The sequence below is a fragment of the Leuresthes tenuis genome, unplaced genomic scaffold, assembly GCF_036924035.1.
Source record: "Leuresthes tenuis unplaced genomic scaffold, fLeuTen1.0.hap1 SCAF_16, whole genome shotgun sequence".
Taxonomy (NCBI): domain Eukaryota; kingdom Metazoa; phylum Chordata; class Actinopteri; order Atheriniformes; family Atherinopsidae; genus Leuresthes; species Leuresthes tenuis.
Window position 1 is genome coordinate 23,834,264 of NW_027325370.1, and position 25,346 is coordinate 23,859,609.

General features: G+C 42.6%; 1 protein-coding gene across 1 annotated transcript; it reads right to left on the reverse strand.

Moving 5' to 3' along the window:
* On the reverse strand, window positions 1-25,062 carry nol4la (nucleolar protein 4-like a). Its single transcript, XM_072367496.1, has 11 exons — window positions 24,260-25,062; window positions 16,541-16,696; window positions 13,597-13,708; window positions 11,600-11,709; window positions 9,057-9,198; window positions 8,010-8,302; window positions 7,734-7,919; window positions 7,201-7,389; window positions 6,971-7,087; window positions 6,671-6,860; window positions 1-5,156 (listed from the first exon to the last, which is right to left on the reverse strand). Exons 1-11 carry the CDS (start codon window positions 24,599-24,601, stop codon window positions 4,939-4,941), a joined length of 2,055 nt encoding a protein of 684 aa, XP_072223597.1. The 5' UTR covers window positions 24,602-25,062; the 3' UTR covers window positions 1-4,938.
* Between the last annotated feature and the right edge of the window lie 284 nt (window positions 25,063-25,346).

Here is a 25,346-nt window from a genome sequence, read left to right on the forward strand (position 1 = left end):
AAACCACAGGCAAAGTCTCAGTTTGATAGCTCATCGCACTATTTTATTCAATTACTGACATCTCAGGAGAAGAGGAGAGCCTTGCAACTCTGCGGTCGGTAAACCACTGTTTTTTTCTTCTTTTTTTTTAAACTTTTTTTTTTCTCATAGCGTTGATGCAACACTGAAAAAGCGCTATTTCCAAACAAACACAGGTCCCTCATTAGTGATATGTAAGAGGCAGATAGAATCTCACCTGGACAGTTTTGCATGAAACATACAAATGAAACAGGTTCAACCTTTTCTTTTGTCTTTTTGTAGTTTCACATATAATAATAAATATCCATACCTATAAACACTCCAAAAAAAATCAAAATATTAAGTCACGGGTACTGGAAAAAGCTCCACTTTTAAATCACAATGATAAATGTACAAAACAATAGACATCTCATATAAATGTTAATGGTTTTCGTTAAGAGACTTAAATCTCATCTCAGAAGAAATTAGTGGATAAAACTAAACTTGGAGATTCAGTATTTCCTGAGGTTTATGGGTTCCCCTTAAAAGGCCAGGAGAGGGGAATGGCTTTTATGTTACCAAGGAGATATTACAACAGGTCAAAGTGTACCTTTCAGGGCACCAGTCGGGATAAGGACAAGGAGTATTCCCAGACGACACGGCCAGGATACTAAAAGATTATGAGCACTTAATGTAGTTTAATAAATGTACCTACACCCCACCATTCTCCGTTTAGGCCACAACAGTATTTTAAAACAGTTGACTGGAGTCATCTTAATCCTTAATAAATCTTTGCTGGTCCACTTTGAGAAGTTGGGAAGCTCCCATTTACTTAATATGACCTTTTGAAATGCTGGAAGCCACCACAACGCCGACCTGACCGCAGCCAGCTGTCACGGCACCCTCTGACCATGTGACCAAGCAGTCAAAGAGGTCACGTCTGCGCTTTATGCAATGAAACAACAAAAGGAAAATATCTAGGCAAATGTACACAGATTAGGGGAGTAGATGGGGGGAGGGGTGGGGGTGTATTTGAATAAAATGCAAAAAACAAAACAACGCAAAATATCCTGGAAAAACTGTACATGTAAACATCACACTTTCACTGAGTCCAAAACCAGAGGGGAAAATACAAAGCTTCACACAGGTTTACAGTACAACCCCCTGCACAGAGCTACAGTCTCTTATCGGTGCAGCAGAGGCAACAATTCAAATAATATAAATAACAATAGAAGTAATACAGACTATCACAAAATGATAAGTTAAAACAGGCAAGGGCTAAAACCACTTAGATTTTTTCTTTTTTAAACAGTGCTGTACCCACAGAAAAAAACAAAGGTTTAAAACATCTTTTATCACTCTTTGTACAGCTATACAGTACATTTATCTGACCACTTTAGCAATCCACAAGCTACCAGGGCATTTTAATCAACACCGATAGATTACATTGTCCAGTCAATACAAAGAGAAAATCCATTGGGCATCATTGGAAAAAAAAAAAAATAAAAGTGAAAACCACAACATGACAACAAGAGGTTGTCGTTGATCACAGTTACTCCAGCACACAGCTAAAACTTTTGCTCAGCGTAGACAGAATACCAATCTGCAAGTTTATGTTTGGTTCTGAAAATGAGCTTCAACGTGTTGTCACTGAGGTTGACTTGAAGTGAAGAGGATCTGCTATGGCTACAGTAACAAACAAGGAGGTTGGAGGAGACGAGGAAGACATGCGAGGACTCATCTGTGATTTCATCTCTTTGAGCTCAGAGGGGTGTTGAGGCAAGTAGACTTAGCTTTGCATGGTGGGAAATTCTGTTTCCTAAAGATGGGTTTAAAGATCCCATATTATGTCTATTTAGAGGTTCACTTTTTTTGGGTGAGGGGTCTAGTAGAAAGTTTACATATTTCAAAGTAGAAAATATTACTACTACTTTGCAGTGTTGAAGCACCACTTGACACTTTCTGACTGAAGAGACTTAGCTGCTGTCTCTTTAAGGATTCCCTACAGATTGGTGAGTTTATTGGTCAAAACTAGCGAAGTGCATGGCAGTTGCTCTTGTGTTTGGGGTGTGCTAAACCAACCACTGGGCTGTAAATATGCTAATGTGTTACACAGTGATGATGCAAAGGAAGAAAAACCTTGCAGTTTTTTTAAGGTATGAATTCTGGGCTTTGTAAAGGAAAGGGAAAATCCCAAAAGCAAAAAAGTATCACTGAACAAGACTGACCTGATGAATTATGAGTTATTTTCACCCTGTTTCATCTCTTTTTCGATCTTTACCAAGTCCATTCAAACAGCTCAGTAATAGTGTGTTGCTGCCTATACATCTGCACTTATACAGTCATTTTCAACTTTACTTACAAAAAGAAAATGCTACCTGTGACAGATATGAACCCTTAATGTCATTGTTATAGACACAGCAACAACTAAGCTATCGTTTGTTTCTTGACATGTTATGCTTTTTTGGCTGTGGATATAGCAGCTGCATGTGCTTGTTTGCATGTAAAGTTTAATCAGAGTGTGGTTTTGTAGACTTGTTCAACACAGCAATCCTTCCCTCTTTGAGCCTCTGCTATGAAACACCCCTCAGATGGACCGTGCACAACGATGAGTTCAAACTGAGCTCCAATTAAGCAGTATTTTTCCAAATAAAAACTGCCTCTGATTGAGAGCTGTGTCAAATTGTCTTTTTTTTTTAAATAATCAGTTCTCTCTGTGTGTGAACTGAAGCTGATACTCCAAATGAGGTAAAGACACGCGAAAATCGCCGCCTTACATTACCTTAATCCTGAGCTATAAAGTGCTTCCGAACTTGCAATAGATAATAGAATTTGAATGCAAATGTGATGCGGTCCAATAATGGCATGGCAATAAAAATTTAAAAAAAGACATTTTAGGACATGCATGTTCAGCTCCAGACTGGCTTTGTAGTGGTGATAAACCAAGGGATGACAGTGAAGCAGACTGATAAATGACACGTGAGATAAGATTTGTAATAAATACAGAAAAATATCTCTTTAAATTTTGACAAATCAATAAGGTGCGAGCCACTTTGGGCTGCTTGAAGAGTCATTGTCATTGGAATGTTTCGGCCGCGGAATTAAATCTTCACAGATTGATGTTGTTACAAACTGGGTCACTCCACTTACACACAAACACAAAATTGGCACACTGCTAACACCAAGACTTACACCAACAACAAAAAATAAAAGGGTTTAAGAAAAACTTACACACTTACACAAGTGTTTTTGTGCTGAGTGACTCACCAGTTAAAGTTGTGAGACTGTGCTCTAGATCTGCTTTGAGAACTCCTGTGTGTCCTCAGACCGCACACAACATACACACACACACACACACACCACTGCAGAAAGCTGGGAGAGTAAACTGGGATGCGATTACATCTTTTTTAAAGATTGTCTCTTGCTTCTTCTCAAACAGTGTGTGTTTGGACGAGATGTGGAAAATGGAGATGTGATTCAGAGTTTGGAAAAGCTGAGGTCAGTGGGGACAATACAGACAGACGGACGGATAGAAGGAGTGTATGTTGGCTGAGCATCCCGCTCATGCCCTCCTCTGCATCCATTTGACTCTCAGTGGCAGATGCATGTGAGCTCCCCTGTATGTGCCCTTTTAACTTAGGTATGCTCACTGAATGCTCACAAAATAACTCCCCAAAACACCATGTTAAAGTAAAAAATACGTCCAACATCAAGTCTCATTTTTCTGCCAGGTCCCATTTCCTTTCTGTTGCAACAGAAGACTGATCCCAATACATGAAAGTGCCTCAGTCATGAGGTTAGTATTCACAACAAACAACAACATTGAAATAGGCTACAATGCTGCATGGGATATCTTTTTTTTCTTTTTACAACTTGACTGTTTGGGCAGGAGAGGATTGTGGTGAAGTACTACCCTCTAAAAACGCATTTATCTCAGTAAGCATTACTGATTATCTCCAATATTGCACCTTTTTCTATTTTCCAGTAGCACTGGTTCTAAACCGAGAGTCTAAACACTACATTAATCTCCTTTTTTTCCCTGACAGGTGTCTGTGACCTCAGTTTGCATACCCAGGCTTCTAAAAAGCCCTTCTCCTTTTCAGTATCGAGAAATTGCCCGTCATAGAAAGATTCACAACAAAATAACTGAAAGGAAAGTCTCGCTGGATAATGAGTCTCATACAGAAGTGTCTGGAAGCCGCTCCATCAAAGCAGAATTTCGACCATATATTGGATGGATCTGACACTAGCATATTGTTAAATTTCTTTCTCTATATTTTTTCCTTTTGTGGATATGTAAGTCAGCACATCCGATGTAGCTGTTGAGGTTAACAGGTCAGTGGCAGGCTGCCACATGTTTTAGCAGCAATTCCTCTATGGATTTAGAAATGACTCGACTCAGACAACCTAATCAAATCAATGCCAATGTACAGCGTATTTTACATTAGTGTAAAAATAGAAAGAAGTAATGGTGCTGATTTAACTGCTATGTAACTCTTTACTTCTTCACACATCTGCACAAATCAGCGGATTTGGTGTCACGGTAAGTAAGCTAATTCAACACCTTGACCTTTGTACCAACACACATCTTTGTTTCCCACATCGATCATCACTTCCTGAGACGAATGGAGGTTCCGGTGGCAAAATGAAGCAAATGGGATGAATGGCTACACAAAACAGGGCACTAAGGTCAAAGTGAACCAAATGCATAAATAAACATTTCCCAGCCTGTGATATGTTTTGGCCTGTCGAAATACATGTATATGTGGGAATAAGTAAAGGTACCATACCTACAGGACCCACTGTGCACTGAAGTATCACAACTGTTTTGTTTTTTTTTGTGTGTGTGTGTGTGTCTGAACGTCTATCCAAATGTGCATGACACAAAGCGACGGAGATGGACAGGCTGGGAGGAGGGTGTTGGCACAGTTTGGCTCAGACTCAGTTCTGTTGCAGGATCAGGTTCTCCAACTCATCTGCAGAGCGAAGCAGGAAGGCCGCGGACTCTCGGTAGCCTGCGATGAGCTGCCTCACCGCTGTCACCTCCGGAGGGCTAAGCTGAGCTGAAGCTCCGCCGCCACCACCTCCCTGCCCGTGACTGTTGGAGCTGGAGGAGGTGGAGTTTGGGCCAATGGACTTCATACTCAGATCTGTGGGACCTTGGGATACAACAGGAATGATTAAACACTTCCGTTCAATTCAATTCAGTTTTATCTATATAGCGCCAAATCACAACAGATGTCATCTTAAGGTACTCCAAACAGAATATACATCTAAAGAGGTCGAGTGCTGTACATTGCCAAGAAAATAGAAAATAGGTGCAGTAACTTACTGAAACACGTGGAAACTAAATTAGAAATACAGTATATAAGGAAAAGGAAAAAATAGCTTGTACACTTCTAATGAGTTTATAAGACAATTTTTGGTTATGACCTTATTTATTCTTCAACACTGTCTGAACTCTCTTGTAATTGCCGTAAGTAGTTTTGAGGAATAGTTCTCATGGCTCCTTCAAGGATATTCCAAAGCCCCTGTTTGGATGTTGGCTGCCTTTTGTTCTGTTCTCTGTCAAGATGATTCCATACTGCTTCAATAATGTTGAGGTCCAGTTCTCGTGTCAATTGACATGCCTCAGTTTTTTCTCTCTGTGTCCCTTCCTTAAGAATGGCATCTTGACAGCTACCCTTCCATTTCTGATGAGGCTTCAGTGAGCAGTAGATGGATCAACTAAAGGTCCAGATGCATCTCTCAGGTCCTGAGTCAAGTCGATGATGAATTTTTTCTTTTTTCTCAAGGACATCCTTTTCAGATACAGTTCACCTGCTGTTGATAGTTTTTTTAGACCTGCCACTTCTTCTGTTGTCCTCCACTGTTCCAATTTTCTCAAACTTTCTAAGGAAACACTGCACACCATGCTGAGATCATAGACGTCGGAACTAGGGGTGTATAACCTTACGCATACCATCACAAATTTTAGTAAAGCTCTTTATATGTCTATGGCAGGAGCAACAGCAGCAGCAGATAGCCCAAGGACCCGGCTTCACCCGGCCCTCCCAACAAAACCCCCACCAACCTTCTCAGAAAATAGTTCCGACGTCCGTGGCTGAGATATTTCCATGGATCTTTGGGACTCACCTTGTTGGTGCAAGAATATTGTTTAATTGCTGCTAACCTGTGTTATCTTTGGCAATCTTTGTAGAGACACCTAACTAACTAACTAACTAACTAACATTATCCAGTATGTAATCAATAACAAAAGGGTATCAGAATAGATATGGGACAAACTCCTCTTATCCACTAAACTTCTACATCATCCCAACAAGTATTGCTATATACTGTATTATTATACTTTTAGTTGAGAAACATACACAATGCAAGTTTGCTTTTGTAGAATTTGACTGCAAGTTGTCCCACACAAATGGAAGTATATTTTCAATTTAGTCATGTTGGAGACTAAAACTCTGAGATAAACACCTCAAAACCCAAACAAATAAAAAGTGTCATTAGTCCTTTCACCTCTGCCAGAAAACAGGAAGACATTATGTCTAGTGGAGTTGTGTAATTATATGAATCAATCTTTTAATTCCATTGTGTTCAGGGCCCTTTCCTCCTTAACATCTAGCAAAATAATTTGTCTTTGCTTAGCTGCATTATTTCATTAATCTGGACTCACCGTTGGTTTGTGCAGCACCAGAGCTCTGCTGGTTGCTGCCGACTGTCCCATATCCCCGCAGGTTGTAGTTGAGGCCTCCGTTGGTGTAGAGCTGGTCTTGGGCAAAAGCTGCGCTAGAAATGGTGAACCCTGACGGTGCCACAGGGGCCGGATCCCTCGAGATGGATTTGTCAACAGAGGCAGGCTCGTCCTACAGGAAAATTAATGTTTTCAGTTTGGACAGAACACTGTAGTTTATGTTGTGTTTATGTTAAAGATGCACATTTTCCTTAAATCCCTACTGGGCAGATTCAAACACACCGGTTGGTAGATATCAAGACGCATCCTCTTGGCAGCATTTCGGGTTTCGCTCTCGCAGGCAGCAGCGAGTATGTTCTCAGCCATGGCAGAGGTGAGGTGAGGAGGTGTTGGTCGTATCTGCCAAAGGGGTTTAAGGATTTTTAAAAAATTATTATGAATGCAATTTTGTGACTAAGAAGAGAATTCTACACATGAAAACATTTAAGCAAGGAATGAGGAGCACTTTGTACCTCAAAACCGCCTTTTTTCATACGGCGGCAGGATTTGAGGTAGGTGCGGATGCGCTTGCGAGAGCGCTCCTGGAACTCTGGGAACTGGCGGCTACAGGACTCGATGATGGCCTGGATCTTCTCCTTGGGCTGCTTGGAGATGGGAACCATGCGGTCCAGATTCTCATCCACGAACAGACGCACGAACATCTGATAGACACGAGGAGAGGGGGAGGGGCGCGAAGGGATGTAGAGCAGAAACAATGTAGCAGGGGGTCGAAAACGGGGTGTGAGAGTTGAAACAAGGAGGCAGCATGAAAGGAGAGGGTATGAAGAGGATGGGGGTGGTGATGAAAATAAGAGCAATGGAAATAAATTGCAACAATATTTCTATGCTTATTTGCTCTAATGTGAATTTTTGCAACTCTACTGCTCCTGTTTTGTCATCCTTGGTATTTGCAAAGTAGTGATTTACAAGCTGGGGTGAAGACAGCAGAGTGCTGTAGTCTGTCTCTGTGAATTGAATTCATCAACGGTTTGACTGGTCAACTTACATTGAAGGCTTTAAGTCTTTCCGGGTCCATTCCCTCAGCATCATTGATTTTGTCACTATCATCGTGGTCGTCATGATCGTCATCGTCATCGTCAATTATCTGGGCCCGACCAGAGGTCAAGTCCTCTGCACTCATGCTCATTTCAGTTTTCACAGAGTCATAGCTTCCTGAGCTGTAAGGAGGGGACTGTAAGCACATGCAAAAATTTCATTAACATCCAGTGTCAGGACACAGAAAGACAAATCAATCAACTGAGAAACAATTTTCTGTTCATACCTTGTTGTTGAACTCTGTTTTGATGGGGTACTTCCTGTTGAGGTCTGCTGGGTAGGCATTTGGCGGCGAGCTCCCAACCGGCAGCAGTCTGTCGCTCAGATTGACCGGCTGCTGATCCTCTGAGCAGGACGAGGAAGAGGTGGTGCTGAAGTCCAGAGGAGCGCTCAACCCGTTCTCTGTTGCCTCCCCATAGGAGGCCCCACCATCTGGGGGGGTCCCACCCACAGCCAGCACCTCCGGGGATGTCAGGGCCGGCAGCCCATTGGCGCTGCTGCTCTCCGAGGAGTCATCATCTGGCAGAAGGGAAAGAACAGGACGAAGGCGCAGATACAGTGATGAGCTGTGCAGGTTTTGTCATCTTTTAGCATTGATTCAGGTTTGTTTACAACAAGCGGGATTTCAGTGAACAAGCGTGGGTGTGTTATGTCAGGGGGAGGGGACTTCCTTCCTAAAGCAGTGCATTCTGAAATTGTTAAATAAATGTGTATTGGGGTCAGCTGTCAAGACAAATAAAAATTAGGGTAGAAAGAGGGAATGTTAGGAGTTTTTACAGCAAAGAGAGAGAAATGACGATGAGGAGGAACTGATGGGGGAAGGGAGCCTTCATTCCCTGATGTCTGAAATAGTACAGCTTTTCAGCCAGCTAAATGTTCTGATTCCAGTGACATGATGGCCACATGTTTCACATTTACGTTCAGAGAGACATATTAGTTCTCCCGATTTGCCCTATTCTGGATAGTTTCTGTAGTAATGCCTAATCTGCGGGGGTTAATATCAGCCTTTGTCCTACTTTTTTAAAGCTCTATATGCTGACAGAGAGGGGTGCACGGTGGGCTGGGGCTGCGGTGTCGTCCCACCCCCTTGTAAGAGTGGATTTATTTGGATTAAGAATAAGGCAAGCTGTTTCCTGCATAACAACAACCTGTAAACTTCCTTTTTAGCAAGAATACCTTCAAATAGCAGATGTAAATAAAGCCAAATGAAACAACATTGAGTACTAACAGGAAGCGTGATTGCGCAACCACATTGCAGCCAGCCATGTCTTACCGTCCTCTTCTTTTATGGCTGCTACCGGGTTGCTGACCCTCTCTCCGTTTGGTGGACTGGGCTCAGGCACTGCGGGTTGCTCAGCTGCTACCCATGTGGGCTCAGCGTTGTTCATGTCCTCGCTGCTCACCGAACTGTCATCCTGAAAAGGCATGACAGAGAGAGAGGTGAGGCTGGAATAGAAAGCTGAACTGGTAGAGAGAGTGGAGATACTCTAACATTTGACAGCAACTGAACACAATGAGATCCTTACCTAAAGACATTTTAGGATACAAATCTACTACTACTAATAATAATACTACTGTGAAAAAATATATTCTAAGTTCAGTGGAGGCTTCAGAGGATAGCTTTGAAATTTCTTTGTAGGGAATGTTTCCTTTGCTGAAATGTGCCACAGGGGCTGCAATGAAAACCTCCTATTAGCTTCAGCTTGACTTATTTTGCAGAATGACGGCTCTGTACTTACACTTAATTTTCCCAAACAAGAATTCTTGTGGACTATTACAGAAAACAATCATTTTAACCAATGTAATTTATGAAAAATGTGATGTACAGTCTACCTATTCTGCCTTCTCACCCAATGGATAGGCTGTGGTCCCTCAAGACCACAAATACGGTAAAACATGTATGGAAAATGTATGAATGAATGAATTTATGATGAAATAAAAAGTGAATCTACCCTTTGATGGACACTTACTTAATAAAACATTGTAAGGCCAAACAGCAGTGTGAAAGAGTGACTACAGGAGCGTCTCTGTTAACTAATGTCTTTCTTAGAGCACTACTATTTTTAACTCTGTTACGTACAGACCCTGTAGATGCTTGTTGTAGCGTAACAAAAACACGAGTACGCCACTGGGGCAAGGATTAGCAAAGGAGAGCTTAATAATCTCACAAACTACTCAAAGGCTGACACGAGCTTTGGCTGCTGAGCTTCAGAAAGCCACCCAGGCGACTTTGCTTCACGTTAATATAAATGACCTGCGTTTGTGCCCTCATGTGTCAGACGGCATCTCACTCAGAGGAACCACTGTGTGACAGGGACAGAGCAAAAATACATGTTGTCATCTGATTTCCCCTCACACGAGCACACAAATAGGCCTAAACTCCTGGGAACATGCGGCTGTCCCACTGTAAGGGGTTTGCAATGGACCAAAATGCTCAGTGATGGCTCTATTAGGTACCAAGTGAGCCATGTAGGATTAAAGAGAGAGTCTCTAATCACACCATTTCCGAGTATGTAGCAGCATTGATGTTTAGGTTTAAGAGAAATCTATAGCTGATGAAGAAGCAAGGGCTGCTTTTACAACTGAGGCTGAGACAAATAACTCAGATATTTCTAAATTGAATAGATTAAAGTGTGCATACGTCACAAATTGTGTATATCAAGAATAGGATAAACATAACACAACATATAGATAGTTTAGTTTAAATCTGAAAACTAGAGTTAAGAAACAGAAATTTGAAAGCATTTGACAATTAGTTAATCTTCCAAACTAAATGTCTGTGGTTCAAGCTCCTCATTTATAAGTATATGCTGCTTTTATTTTTTTTTTTATATATTAAACTTCTATTTGGGTTTAGTAGGATGAAAAACTTTCTAAGAAATTGTTAGAAAATAAGAATAACCCAGAACATAGTTTGGCTGTATTTGTCCAACTAATTATATATTGAAGCTTGATAGCCATAATACATTGCATATAAGTGATACTGTTTGATAGAAAAGGCTAAAAGAGAAAATTAATCAGAAACATCTTCATGTTTGAGCTCTGTTTATTCCAGAATTAAAAAAGTTCTGCATAGCAACATGCCCCAGTGAAGCTTCAATACCCTCCATACACGTTTTTGATTTTGTCATGTGATTTTTCCACCAAAACAAACATGCTGCCGTTTGAACTAGCTGCTGCTTTGAACTGCAAACTGGCACAGACATGCATTCCAATCCTCCAACACTGAAATAACCCTCTGTGAGGTTAATTATTAATCTATTGGCCTGTTCAAACTCAGTCTCCGCACAGATGCGGCCACGTTATGAGCATTTGTTCATTTGTACTCACCCGCAGATCACAGCTTTGGGTCACTGTTCCAGATAATCCTAATTATATGTGAGTGAGGTCTACATTATCATCATCAAGTACCGCTCCCTGGACTTTAGTGGCGGCAGTTCCTGAGTGCCTCTGTCACAGCAACACATGGGAGTGGTTTCACGCATGACGTCACTCGTAAAGGAGCTTTCCTAATCCGCACTTCACACTGCGTTCCTCCTCCCAGCATGAGGACTGCTGTCCTTGTTTAATAATGAATTAAAAGTTGGTAGGAAGGATGTCCTAATTTCCCTGCGCAAACCATCTCTCCCCTGTCAGCACGAGCTGGATGTAATGATAACCTCAAAAGAAAATCATTTGAAGAATTGTGCACTCAGTACATATATAGCTGTGCTGAATAGGAAGATCTTAACAGTAGCACATTTTTTTAATATGTTGGGACAGCTTGTATAAGTGCCCACACGTTACAAACATTCACTTGCAGGGAGCAGCACTCACCCTCTCTGTGGCAGTCATGCACTGCAGTTTCATTTGCTTCAGGTAGGTAGCAGTGAGAGGCATGTTGTAATCAATAAGGTCCGGGACCAGCGAGGTGGGTCTGTCATTTTCTAAAGAAAAAAAAACAACACATATCTTAATTTAAAGTCCATTCATATGGAAGTATTTAAAATATTATTTAAAAGCATTTAAAATAGAATTTTTTGTAAATCTACTAAACAACCACTGATTATTATTACTGAAATATTTGTATTTTATGCTACTTTATATCTCTACGTGACAATAATATTCCACACAAGAGTTACCTGCTATGTCTATATAAAACCTATATACTCAGCTACTAAAATTTGATACCCCATTAAAGTACTACACAATAATCAGCAGTATTGTCAAGAGAAGTTTTAAAAAAAATCTGTGAAATCTTGAAATGCAATAAAAAGAGAAAATAAATCATATTGAATGTCTGTGAGGCCCCCGGCAGTTAAAACAGCAGTAAAAACAGACACGATTCAGTGTCGCTGTGTTAGACTCAGGAATAGCTTGCATCTGTATCTACCAATATAAGCTGGAATGTGCAAAGAAATAAACAAACAATATCCAAAAAGCCGCTTTCCCTGGGCCTGACTTCTGTGTTGTGTGATCATCAAACAAAACAAAACCAGAAATTTTCAAAAATGGAGACTAAAAGGGAGACGGACCATCTAGTTTGTTATCGGCACCCAGTTAAAGTACTTTTCCAGTTGATATCTCTTCAGGGAAGGTCTTTCTTATTTCACCAAGACATTGCTAAGTCAAATTCTGCACTTATTATGGAAACATGACTCTGTTATACAATAGTCTGGATGCTAAACTAGCCTGCCTGCAATCCAGACCTGTTAGCCACTGAATACATTTGGAGCTTTATCAAAAACAAGAAAATGAAACTTTAAACACAGGAAGTGTTGAGCTGTTGGCTGAGATCTTGCATCAAGAAAGAATGGGAAAAAAACATTTTGCCTTCATAAATGCAGAAATTGGTGTCCTCAGTGTTGTTGAAAGAAGAGGTAATCTAACACAGTAGAAGATTTCTGAAATTAATTATTTTCAGTTGAAAAAGAGCACAGCAAAACATGAACATAATGATAATAATGTAACATTTATAGATGAATGAGCAATGTTGTAACAGTTTCACATCAGATTCTGTGATCTTATCTCTGCATTTGTGATGATGTGAGGTGGACTGCATATCAAAAACAGCATATAACACAGCCTGATGTAACTTCACAAGTCTCAAAACTACCATCTTACTATGTCATCACAAAAAATAAATAAAATCCACAACAGAAGCTGAACATAAACAGAAACAGTAGCTGGTATTTACTGCAGTTCGGTTGACAGGGTATTGCAGCTTCTACTCCCACTGTAAAGAATGACAAACTAATATTGGACAATCTTGTGAGGCAGACTTGCTCCAGTCTCCTGCAAAAGGCTAAAAACTGGGCCTCTGCTGTACCAGAGACCAAACCATGGCTGGAATCTGTCTGCAGTCTCAACATCAGCCACTAGAGGAACTCTGCGATCATTTTCAAGGCTTTACACAGTCCCAGGGAGCCAATCCTCTTGAGTCTTTGTTACATCATGTCAGTGATGGTTATACACATATGTTTTATTTATTGACAGTTTCATTCAAAAACTCATAAACAGCGCAGATCATTGCAACTCAGCTGTCTAACAGGACAATGTAGAACTTACAGATTCTGTCATTAAGACATTTGATGATATATAGAAAAATAGAAAAATATAGCAATATTTATTTTATGAATATCAGAAAAACATTCCTGTAGCCAATTGTGGTAGAGAATTGATTGATTCATATCTCTTGCAACATAGCAATTAACCCTTTTCTGTGTTAGTACGTCAAAGGATTTCAGCATTAACAAATCTGAAAGGTTGATCTCAAAAATAGCACGGCAGTTAATGATGTCTCCAGAACGAGCAGGTCAGATGTGTGCTTTTACCTTTGAACTCCGCAGTGCTGGGGTTAATGTGCATCCTCTTCTGACACTCTCCACAGCTCATTAGGAACCGAGTCACCGCCTCTCTGGGCAGGAAGGCATAGGTCTCTGCTATCTGTGCCGGGGGAGCAAGCAGAGGAGACTGGGTTACAGCTGTAGATTTGGTTCAGGCTGTGGCTGAACAGAAACTGTGCGGGTGCTTTTTAACAGTGTGAGTGTGAAAGTTAAGGGTCGGGTTTATGTGTTATCTCAACATGACATGAGGAGGAATTCTCACTTTAGGCGATTGCTTGTGTTTTTGGATAGTCTCATTCCAGCTTCAGTCCCCTGAAATTTCTTGCTTTTATGCCTCAAAATGCAACAAGGTGTTTTCTAATTGTTTCGCCTGCTACTTCCTCAGGTGCAGCCAGCACACATCGCCACCTCTTTCTCATGCTCAGCCTTCCCTCTCTGTTTGTCTCCACTGCTATGCCGCCCTCCCCTTCTCACCCCCTCTGGCGTTTCCCTGTAAAATACGACCTTCACGTGACCATGGAGAGGCAGTGGGGGTGCCCACCATCCCGTATGCCCGTCCCCCGCACCCTTCATGGCCCCTTGAGGCAGCTGAGAGGGAAAGGCCACCCAGAGGAGCGTGCACCTCCCAGAAGGCCACAGTGACAGTTCCATATTATGCCCTGCCCCAGTGATGCTGCCTCCTCAAAAGGGTACACACTATGAGACGTGACAGGACCTCTCTACAGGGCAGGAGCAATTGGCTCTCTGATTTTTTTCTTTTTAATTCCTGGTGGGTTGGGAGGAGAGGAGGGCTGCCAAAGTACTCCTAAACATCCCCAATGCTGCATCTGCACCTTTAAAGCTGCAAACAAATGCTCTGTTAGGATGAAAATCTCAAGACCTAAGCTTGCAACACAAACTAATAGACTGCCTTTGTTCCAGACGTTAACAGTGTGACACAAAAAAAGAGAAAAAAAAAAAAACTCTGGTTAGAGCACCACAAGTGCTTTGTTTTTCTGGTAAAGGTGGCTGGTTGTTTCCCTGGTAACTCCTGATGCTAAAAATGCTACATTATATTCCCAGAGCTGGTCTTGGGCACTTCTGCTTTTAGTTACTATTTGTGGCGCTTCAACGTATGAGACCCCTAAAAGTCTACTGGTCTCGTTTTCAAATAAAATGACCATCTCACGCACTTGCTGCGGTCCACAAAGTAAATGAAAAAAGGAAAATATGCTGACAACAATGCTGCTGAAATTTCTAGGCTTTCCAAAACAAATTTTTACACATATCAAGTGTTGTGATGGGCCTCATCAGGCAAGCATTCAGGAGAACAAAAGGACAGTTACATTGTAGACGAAAAACTGTATCTTCCTGTTGCCACAGCTACAGTTAGCTACTTATAGTTTTTCCTGAACAAGAAACCTAATGTAAAAAAAAAGAAAAACAAAAAAAGAATACAACGAAGCCAAGAGTTTAAAACCTGCTTTGTGCTAAATGCTAGCATCCATATGTTAAAAATACAAAAATGGTATTTCTTAGCTGATGAAACTATGTTTATTGTCTGGATTTAGCATTATTACAAGCTCACATTTGAACAGAAAACATAGAGTAAATCCAAGGCTAAAGTGTTGGTGGTACTACAAGAAAAGTAGGTGTAATCCTCTGGATACTGTGGATGCTTGTTGGCCACAAATTGTCATGAAGATCGGTGGTGGACCCGATTATATTTAAATATAAACTGTATGGACTTCTTAATGTTTTGTGTGCACATTTTTGTTTTCTTTACATCTGTATCCACTTCTTTTTTACAGTCCATTTTTTTTCTACAGACATTGATTTTGTCAACTGGATGAAATCTACTTGAAGGTAAAAAAAAAAAAGGATTTTGGGAAACCTCTCAATGGAGAAGATCATATTACCACTGACTCAATTTTACTGTATTCTACATATCACCGTGAAAATATCAAACATTTAATCCTAAAGCAGAGTTGGGCGCATTACTGTTGGCATGCTATGCAGCTTATTTCAGTTGGTCGTTCATCTAACGGTTTTTATAACTTGGTGCATGGCAGGTACTCATCTTTGTAATCTATAATTGCAGGAGCATAGAGATTCCCAAGGGGCACAGAGCTCGAAAAAATAATGCTACAACAACTAGAAAAGATAAGAAATTGTGAAAAAAAAACACTAACATGATGAACAGTGTGGGAATTCATTGACTGTAGTCTAAAGAGTGTATGTCTGGGCTTCTTGAGTATGGTTAACAGATATTCTTCTCACAAAGACTTCCCTTCCTACTACAGTTATTGTTTGAATGGTTATAAATTTCAGTAAATATGTTCCATGACATTTTGGATCCACACTTCTGTTAACATGCATATATGCAAAGTAATGCTGATTGGTCAGAACTTCTCCAACTACATGCAAACTGAAACTACAGATGGAAACTAGGAGGCTTCTTGTATTGAAAATCTTATCCATTGTCAACTATTTCAGTATATTCATATGCAGATATCTTTTTATATTTGTCCAATATTTCATGACCAAATAGTCACAAAATTAATTACATTCCCTTTGGCTTCGACTGGTTTTGTGTTTAGGGCTAGTCGACTAATGTTTTCTTGCAGGTCTTGTAGACAAGACACAAAAATGTTGCTGGGAGCTTGCAAATTTCATGCATGGACAACCTTTAATTTTCCTTTGTATGTGGTTTTGAATCCTGCACCTGCAGCTAACTGTGGCTGGATATGCTTATTATCCTGTTTTCCACAAGCAGCAACAGCACTGCTCATATAGACATGGATGAGACAAAAGGAAATAGAATGTGACAATGGTGCTGTTGGTATTATATTGACTTCATACACTATATGGCTGTTTTCACCGTCAAACTGCCCAATATCACCATGGAGCACAATGACCTGAACCTTGCATCTCCCTGGTTGTGTTTACTCACCGCTTTGTAGGTCTTTTTCTGGCCTGCATGTTTGGGTGCTCTGCCTGGGTCAGCACCCATCTCCACATGCATGGCATAGATGATGTCAAAGAAGTCTTCAACAACGGCCACACGCTTCAGGGAGGAGTTGTCTTGGGCCGAATTCCCATCTGAACACTGAAACATGGACAAAAGCATGAGTTCAGTTTATCATGTGGCCACAGGCTGACAGAGATGACGTGCATATCTTTAAAGGTCTTTAATATAAAGCAGCAGATGGAGAATCTTTAAGAACATGAGTCATGGGCCGTGTGGTTGCAAACAGTCAAAAGCACCACACAAGGTGTCTGACCTCCTGTGGTCTTCAGATTTTTGTCCTTTAACTGGAGAAGTCTCATCCCTGGCTGGGTCTGCAACCATCACCTCATCTCTGCCATGTTTAAAAATAACACCACCGACACTGTACAAGACCAGCAGTCCCTCCTACTACCACTTCTGGCAGCCATCCTGCCTCCCGTACTGCTGACCCTGTCACCATAGAAACAGCTACTGATTTCTCTCGGGCAGGTGTGCTGGGCAAAGGGTCATGTGACACACCACAGAAGTAGAATCGCCAGGACAACAGGCTCCATCCACAGCACCACATGGGGCTTTCTGCTCCTTTTCTTCCTTCATGTTTTCCTCTCAACTACTCTTTCAACCTCTCATTCCCACCATACAAACCATCAAAACTGAGTTTTATATTTATTTTCCTGTTGCACCTGTTGCTAAACATAAAGTGCCAACAAGCATTAAACACAGCATGAATTTGGCCATTTGATTAGTATTTTGTTTTCCTCCCCCTTGAGTACAATTCTTCCCGGCAAATATAGGACAAACTTTGACATTTTCTAGAGATTGGTTCCGAGTTGAGGAGTGATCATTTCTTGTTAGGATAACAGGAGGGTCCCGAGTTAAAAAAGTTGTTCCTCTGACGTTGAGGCATCACACTTTTACCCCCTCCCCTCCTTGACATTTCTGAACAGTTCCCATAATGTGACATTTCACTTTCTTGTTTTCACCCAACTGCGTCCTCTTTCTTGCCTCTGTGTCTTCATCCCATACCTCTATCCCATCTTTTTTCTTTCTTCCACCAACCCCCTTCCTCATCTCTCTCCTTGCTCCTGCTCTCCCAAGTGCGAGGTAATGATCGTTACCATGGCAACTAAAACCAGCTCACAGAGCAGGTTTGTTTTAATCCGGCCCTCACACTCTCCTCCTCTCTTCTCCAGTTGCTCTCCCCTGTCAGCACGGGCTACATGTAATGATAATAAATGAAATAATAGCAACCCTCCGTCTCATCATCACAGCTGTAATCTATCGTGTTTGGAGGTATCATCATCTTTCCCCTGATGACATCACCACAGCCGCTACCACTGCCACTGCCACTGCTGCCGCTGCTGCTTAGGACAATGGTGTAAGGTCCATTCATGCCGGATTTGGATAATCTCATACAACTGTGGGGTATGTGGTGCACCCACATCACTGCTGCATCCCTCTGCATAACCCAACACAGGATATTCAGCTGGGAGCTTTTTCTCTGACCTGAATCGATACATAATTTTGTAACCCTGCTGCTGGAGTCTGAGCCTGAGACCAAGATTTATAATACTTTAAAAACTATTTGTTTCTTTATTAAATGGGAAACAAAACGTGTCCAAAATCTGGCCAAGAGTTTAAAACAATACTACATTCAGTTTATTTTGAGAAAACCCAGCAAAAAAAATAATGAGAATAATTATCTCATGTGATGAGCTGAAACTGTGAAACGTATGTTTGCTTTTGTGGATTCCTCAAATAAAAACCTGTAGCTAATAATGTACTTCCTGCTTGAAGGCCTGTTCCTGCTTGAAGGCCTGTTCAAGCAGGAACCAATGAGCTCTTTGTTTCCAAATAGGGAGTTAAGTATTAACCTCTGAACACACCACGCTTTCGGTGTGTGTTTTAGTGGTTTATGCGTGTACCAGGAAGAGTTTGTAGCTGAAGGTTCTCAGAGAAGAGCAGCTGTTGAGCAGCAGTGTAGATATTTGGTCTCCTCGGCAGCATGCCACTTAATAGAGCAAAAGAGACATGGTCGCACCTTTAATCGCCAACAACGCAGCAGAACTCTGGCCCTCCTTCTCCTTTCTTCCCTCTCTCCAGCCTTCTAATCCCGTAGGACTTTGCTCTCCCCAGTCACTGTAAAACCAGCCCCCATCCCCTGTGCCTTCCCCTGTCCCGCACCAAACCGCTCTGTTGCTAGGAGACTGAAGGGGTTGAGTCGACTGCCCCCACCCCCGCTGGCAGTCTCTCACACACACGCATCATAGCAGCAAGTCGCTGAGAGGAGAGAGGAGCAGTCCTGCACACGCAGGTCAGGAGGAGGAGGAAGAGGAGGTGGTGGGGGGAGGTTCATGGGAAGCAGCTGGGTCACAAAGACAGGCCAGCAAAGATAGGAGATGTGTCGCAGAAGAAATTAGCTCCGCAGCTGAACAGATGACTGTGACAAGGAAAAATCTGAATTGCAGAAATGTAGCTTTGAACTTAACTTTTAAAGTCAAGCAGCAAATAGATGGAGATTCTTACTTTCATAAGGTGGCTACACAATAAGTAGCTTAAGGAGAGGGAGCTGTGATGTGTGTTCGGGTGCCTTCAGTGTGTGTGTGAGGAGGGAGTAAAGATGGCTGTGTCAACAATACTCATGACTCAGATTATCTCACTGCAGATGTGACAGCGGGTCATCTTTTAAAGTCCCGTCTTCCCTCTGTAAATCTGTCAACTAGCTAATGAACACATAAATGGGACAAGGGTTGCTTCTTCTGCCTGTGCGTGTTTATGTGTGTGTGCCACAGGGACGACAGTGCAAGATAAAGGTTTATATGATAGAAAACTAGAATGAAAGAGACCATCACAGCGTCCCCAGCTCTTTATATATAAAACTGCATCCTCCTCTTTTTCTTTTCTTTCCACCATCATCCTCTGCGCTCTGCTTCAGTTCATAAAGCCCCATCATTAAATCCACATTAGGTGCACTGAGCTCAACCCCTCTGTCCGACATCTGTATGTGTGTGTATCTGTGTGTGCATACGCCTCTCTCAGCAGCTCCCAGGATGAACATTATTTGATAGAGTGTGTGACATCCCCAATATCCCACCGAGCCGGAGACACAGACAGTCCCACTGGCCCCAAAGACTGGCACTGTTGACGTTCCAGTCGCTGACTCAAAACGATATGTAAATGACTCGCACACACATCATCACATCCCAGAGTCCACCTCGCCATTTTCAAGCCATTATTACACTGTCCCAGTTCGTTAAATGTTGGCCTTGCAAAGGTATTAAAAATGACAGTAGCGGTGTGGTTGGGAGATTATTGCCATCTTAAAGAACGTGAGTGTGTGAGTGTGTGCATGTGGAGCACAACTCAGACTATCTCCCACACAGGGGGGAGGCCCCCGGGCCAGTTAAAAATGGTGTTAATTTCTCCTCCTATGGGAAAGCAAAGAACGGTCTCTCCATGGCAACAGAGAGAGAGCTGAAGGGAGGAAACACAGAGCATGCGATCAGCGACCCCCTCTTTGTACGAGCACACATACACGCACAAACCACCACATGTATGGATTTCGTCAATCACTTACAGTAAGTCACAGTAGCTTGGCAACGTGTGAAATGACCAAATGAGCAGACACTGAAAGAAACTTTTTTTTATGGATCTCAATCTGACTGCTGTTTAACAAAGAGTCCCTGCCCTCAGACTGACGCATCTCCACCTTTAAGTGCTCCAAAGAGGAAACTAGTCAATCCCCACCACACACACTCAGGTAAATTCTCTGCACCTTGAATGAGATCAGAACATCTGAGGTGATATTTGTTTGGGCTAGCGAGCATTTCGCCATTTGAACCCATGAGTGTGAGCCCATGTGTTGCTCCTAATCAGCACCGCCAGAGAGAGACGAGACAAAAACCGCCGGACAAAAGCACTGGAGATCCTCTATGTGAAAATAACATTAATGCAAATGCTGCTGAATAATAGAGCCAGTATTCTTTTGACTCTGTGGCCCTTCCACAAAAGACGAGCTCTCAGGGGAAATGCGGACTAATTAATCAGATAATAATGATGATGTTCCTCATCCCATCTGATGTGAGGTGCAAATATCTAGGGCCCATTTTAAAAGACAAAGATGGGGAGCAGCAGTTTGTGATTTCTACATGAGAAGGGGACGTCCCAAAACAATATATTCTTTTATATGGCGGTTATTTTTTAAACAAATAGTACTTCAAAATACTCCAATTGGAAAACCTCTTTCTATGTCAGTACTGGTTATTTTTTTAACTCACCCTGCCACTTTATGGTTGTAGGTAATGTTGGTTTTCATTGCCAGCTATTGATTGATTGATTACTTTGTCAATGACATGTCAGAAAATTAGGCCAAGGAGGTGTCCTTAAAGTCCTTTTATCAAAGCAAACAGATCAGAACTGAAAGATATTCAATTACCAAAGTGTAAAAAGAGATACTCAGATTTTAGAAGGTTTAACCAGTGAATATTTTCTGCTTTTGACTTTAAAGAAAAAGACGTACTGAATAATATAAAATGTTTCCAGCACAGTAGCTGACAAACACAGTATTCTGCAACTACAGCTTTTTTGGTTGAACAAAAACAAGACATTTGAAAATCTTACCAATGAGACAATTGTCAGTGTTCCCTGGAGCCTTGGTTGCCAATTTTCTGCTGATCAACTGTCAATCATTACAGATTTAGGCCAATTCCTAATTTTGTGCCTAATAAATTGTTAATATGGTCAAATAAAGATAATGATTGGATTTTTAGCACTTTTAAACATTGTATTAAGTATCTTTGAGTGAGATAGATGTCCATCTAAACCTATTTCTTGAGTAATTAACATATTTACAGGTTTCAGTTGGCATGGCAACAAAAAAGCAACAGCTCACCATATTCAATCATTTTCAGTACAATGCTCATGTCAACCCAAAGGAAAATGCACAGGGCATTTGATCGTTTCTTTTGAAATTGGCTGCACTTGGAAAAAGGCTCATGTTGTTTGCAATTCTGTGGTGCATCTCTGTGTCTGTTTCTGGCCCCCTCCTCCTCTGTAGCATCCTCTAATCAGGACATAATGAGAGCTAAACGAGGTTGCATCTCCACACTGAGGCCTGCTGGATTCTCCGAGCACTGGCAGGACGAGACAGCACGAGCGGGAGGACAGAGATGGACAGAAAACTGATTCTGTGTCTGCCTTGAAAAGAGGCATCCACACTGAGCCTGTGCTGCTGCGCCCTGCCTTTCTGTCCCGCCACACACTGAAGCAGCCTTGTATGCTTCGCAGACACACAGAAGAGACCCTCTCTGTCTGCACATCAGCCACCATCTATCCCTACCCCCACCCAGCCTCCCGTCATTTAGCCCCATGCCTGCCCCCATACAGAAACTTGGCACACCCTGGGAGCAGCTGCAGCGGGGCTTCCAGTGCTCCGGCATCAGAGACACGCCCCCGGCCCTACAGCCCTGTGAGCAGCCACTGACCATTGTATGTGCGCGTTTGCACGTGTGTGACGTGTGTGTCACTTTTCCACTGGCCCCGGACTGCCTATTTATAAAGCATATGAACACAGGCTGAATTAAAAAAAACACTGCCTTCTAACGCAGTCACGTGCAAGTTTATTGGGTGATATGTGGCCTCTGACTCATGATTAAAAACAGCTTGTGTTGGCTAATATTTTTGTTTGTTTTTTAAATTTCCCAAGTGGAGCTGAGTCAGGGGGAGGCTTCCCCTGCGTTATGGTATTAGCAACAAAGAACGAGCACTTTTCTCAGTAAACATGAGCTACATTTGTTTTAGGAAGACTCAGCCTTTCGCTGCCTCGTTTAGTCTGACTTGGCCTCAGAGTTATTTCAGATTGGTTGTTGTTTAACAGGCCCTAAAAAGAAATTAACAAAACACTGAAAAATAAATTGAAGAAAGGGGCATTTGATTTTTTTTCACAAGAAAAGGCTAAAAACAGAGATAAAAACTAATCAAGGACACATCTCAGGCACCATCTGCACCTGCAGAGACCCACCACACCTGCCCTCCTGCCCAGAGGGAAACATAATATTGAGCAGAGATTAGAGGAGTTTTGTAAAGGCAGTTGGCCCAAATCTAAATTGCTCATTCACACAGGTAAAACACCTGTGGAGGGATCAGTGCCATTCAGCTCAAATCAAAGGGCTCTGTCTTTAATCCGGGCCAAAATCTCCTCCAGTTTGTTAACACGAAATGTGCTTTCTGCTCTTTGAGGTCCAGAGAGGCTTCGTCCCAGCAGAGCGGGTGGGGGGAAGATTATTCCCGAAGGCGCTTGTTTAAGATGGTGGTTGTTTCCTTGCTGGCATAGCAGGCCCAAGCATCATGCATAGACATGGGCGAGCGCGCAAAGAGAGCTGTTGGGGTACTGTGTGGCAGTTAATCATGTACATGTTTATCTTCGACTTTAAAAAAAAGAAAGAAAAAAAAGCTGTCAGGTTTAACCCTTGGCACACCCGCAGCCTCCCAGCCGGACGGATGTGACCTGACATCCATTTCACGAAAGAAATATCACCCCCTATCATCCAGAAACACGGAGGAGTGAAGTCTGGACACCCACTGTGGGCGTATGTCGCTATCAGTCCCGAGCAGACCCTTTTGTTTCCGCCACTGCCCCTCACGTGGTCATCAATTACGCGCAGCTACCACTCTCAATTAAATGTAAAAAAAAAATTCTAACATTTCTCCTACAAAGACAGCCTCAAACGGACTCAAATGAGCTTAATGTTGGAATGCAACCTACATAATAAAATGCGGCAGAGGCAGACAGGGTATCCTGGACTGCACAGGTGTTGCCAGAGCAACGAGTGCCTGAAAGCCGATCCTGAATCCTGCCCAGGACAATGGAAAGTAGAGTGAAAACACATTGTGTCCACATGAAGATATTTTTATGAAAAGGTCTGATATATGAGATATTTAGAACCCGATATCTGCTCTCACAGAGAAAGACAATTCATCTCGACGCACAGACACACTCCGTGTCTCTCGGTTTTGATGGGACAGTGGGGGCACGTGCCATTTGATGAATAGCTGACAATCAAACCCGCTGAGCTTTCGCAGCACAGAGGACATTTTCACTTCTTAAGTTGGCGTTAATAGCCTGTAGTATATCAGTGGGCACACCAGAGCACCCTGACATAACCGACCCTCCAACATGCCTCTGCATCCGTGCGCGCGCACAACACCACCAAACCGGGCTACACGAGATCTGGACAGCAACAGAAACAAAATGTTGCCTTTAGTCAATTATCTCGTGTTCTGCGGCCGGTTTCCTGCTGCTGACAGGACTTCAACCTCACTGGCGCGATGGCTGCGCGTGATAGTCTACCTTTTACAATTGCGATTGCCAGGAGGCACCGGGGTTGCTATGGCAGCAAGGGATGAGAGTAGGGCTGTTCTGGTTGGGATATGGACAAAGTGAAGCTTCATCGGGAACGATGAGAGCGAGACGGGACCACAAAACATTCCAAGTCGTGATTTTCCTCGTGTGACAGGCGCGTGGGTGCAGCCTTAAATAATGACAACTTATAGACGGCAACGGGACACCCCATGAGCGTGTACACGCACGTTTTCTCTCTCTGTGTGACATATACACACAAACACACGCACGCACTCACACACACACACACACACACACTTTACCGTTGACTTGACCGGGACATATAGAACGGGCTTCCCTGGTGCTCCTTTCTTGTTGTGCTCTCCCAGAACGTTGGTCCCGACCTGAAATCCTTTAGACTTCACCCAAAATTTGAATTTGGCGTTGATGTGGCTGTTGTCGACATAAACGCCGTCCGACTCGTCGTTCTGCAACAGTGTCTGCATGATTTTATTATATTTTCTTCGGGTGACGGTCTTTGTTTTCCCGGAGTCTCCATAAGTTCGGAGACACCAGTCCTGAAATTCTCTGAACATCTCAGCCTCCAACACGACCGGACTCCGGCTCCTTTTGGGCGCATCCACGCACGCCTTTTTCGTTGCCATCGCTCCCACTCTCCCTCCCTCTCTCTCTGTCTGTACCCGCTCAAACAGCCCAGGCTAATAAAGAAGAGACTTGAACGGGTTTATCTTCCTCCTCTGGTCCCCGCTGTCCCGCGTCCTGGAGGCTTGGTTCAGGAAATGGGACGCGATTCCTTCCTGCGGTTTCCTAGTAAAAGTGACCCGGAGAGCAGAACACCTGTTTGCAGAGGAGCCGAGCTGTCCCGAACCGCAGCGGTGAAAAATGTCACTTCCTCACATCATCCGCTGAGTAGCAGAGAGGGGGGCTGTCCTATGCTGAGCGGGTATCTCCCACCTGTGCGTAAAACGCTCCACACAAGGGTGGGCTATGAAAAAAAAAGAAAAAAAGAAAGAAAGAGAAAAAGAAAAAACCCACAGTCCTCGCTAAACAACAAAGAACAGACAAAAGCGTGGAAACAACCGTCGCTCTCAGTTCCTACCGACCTACTTTCTAACAGCCAACACTATTTTCGGATGCGGGTTGCTCAACCCTTTAAAAAAAAGCGCAAGGATGCTCATATTGTGCTCCTATATGGCCACGTATCCGATCAACATGCGCCACCTGGGACTGCCTCTGCTCCTCACACCTGTTTGAATGGGCTTGTATCGACTTAATCCCCACAACGTAAAGCATACACACACACACACAGATCTGAATTGTAGTGATAACTGGCTAATTTGCAGCGAAGCCTTCGGTTTCTGTTGGCACGGTGAAAACGTCCGATTTCGA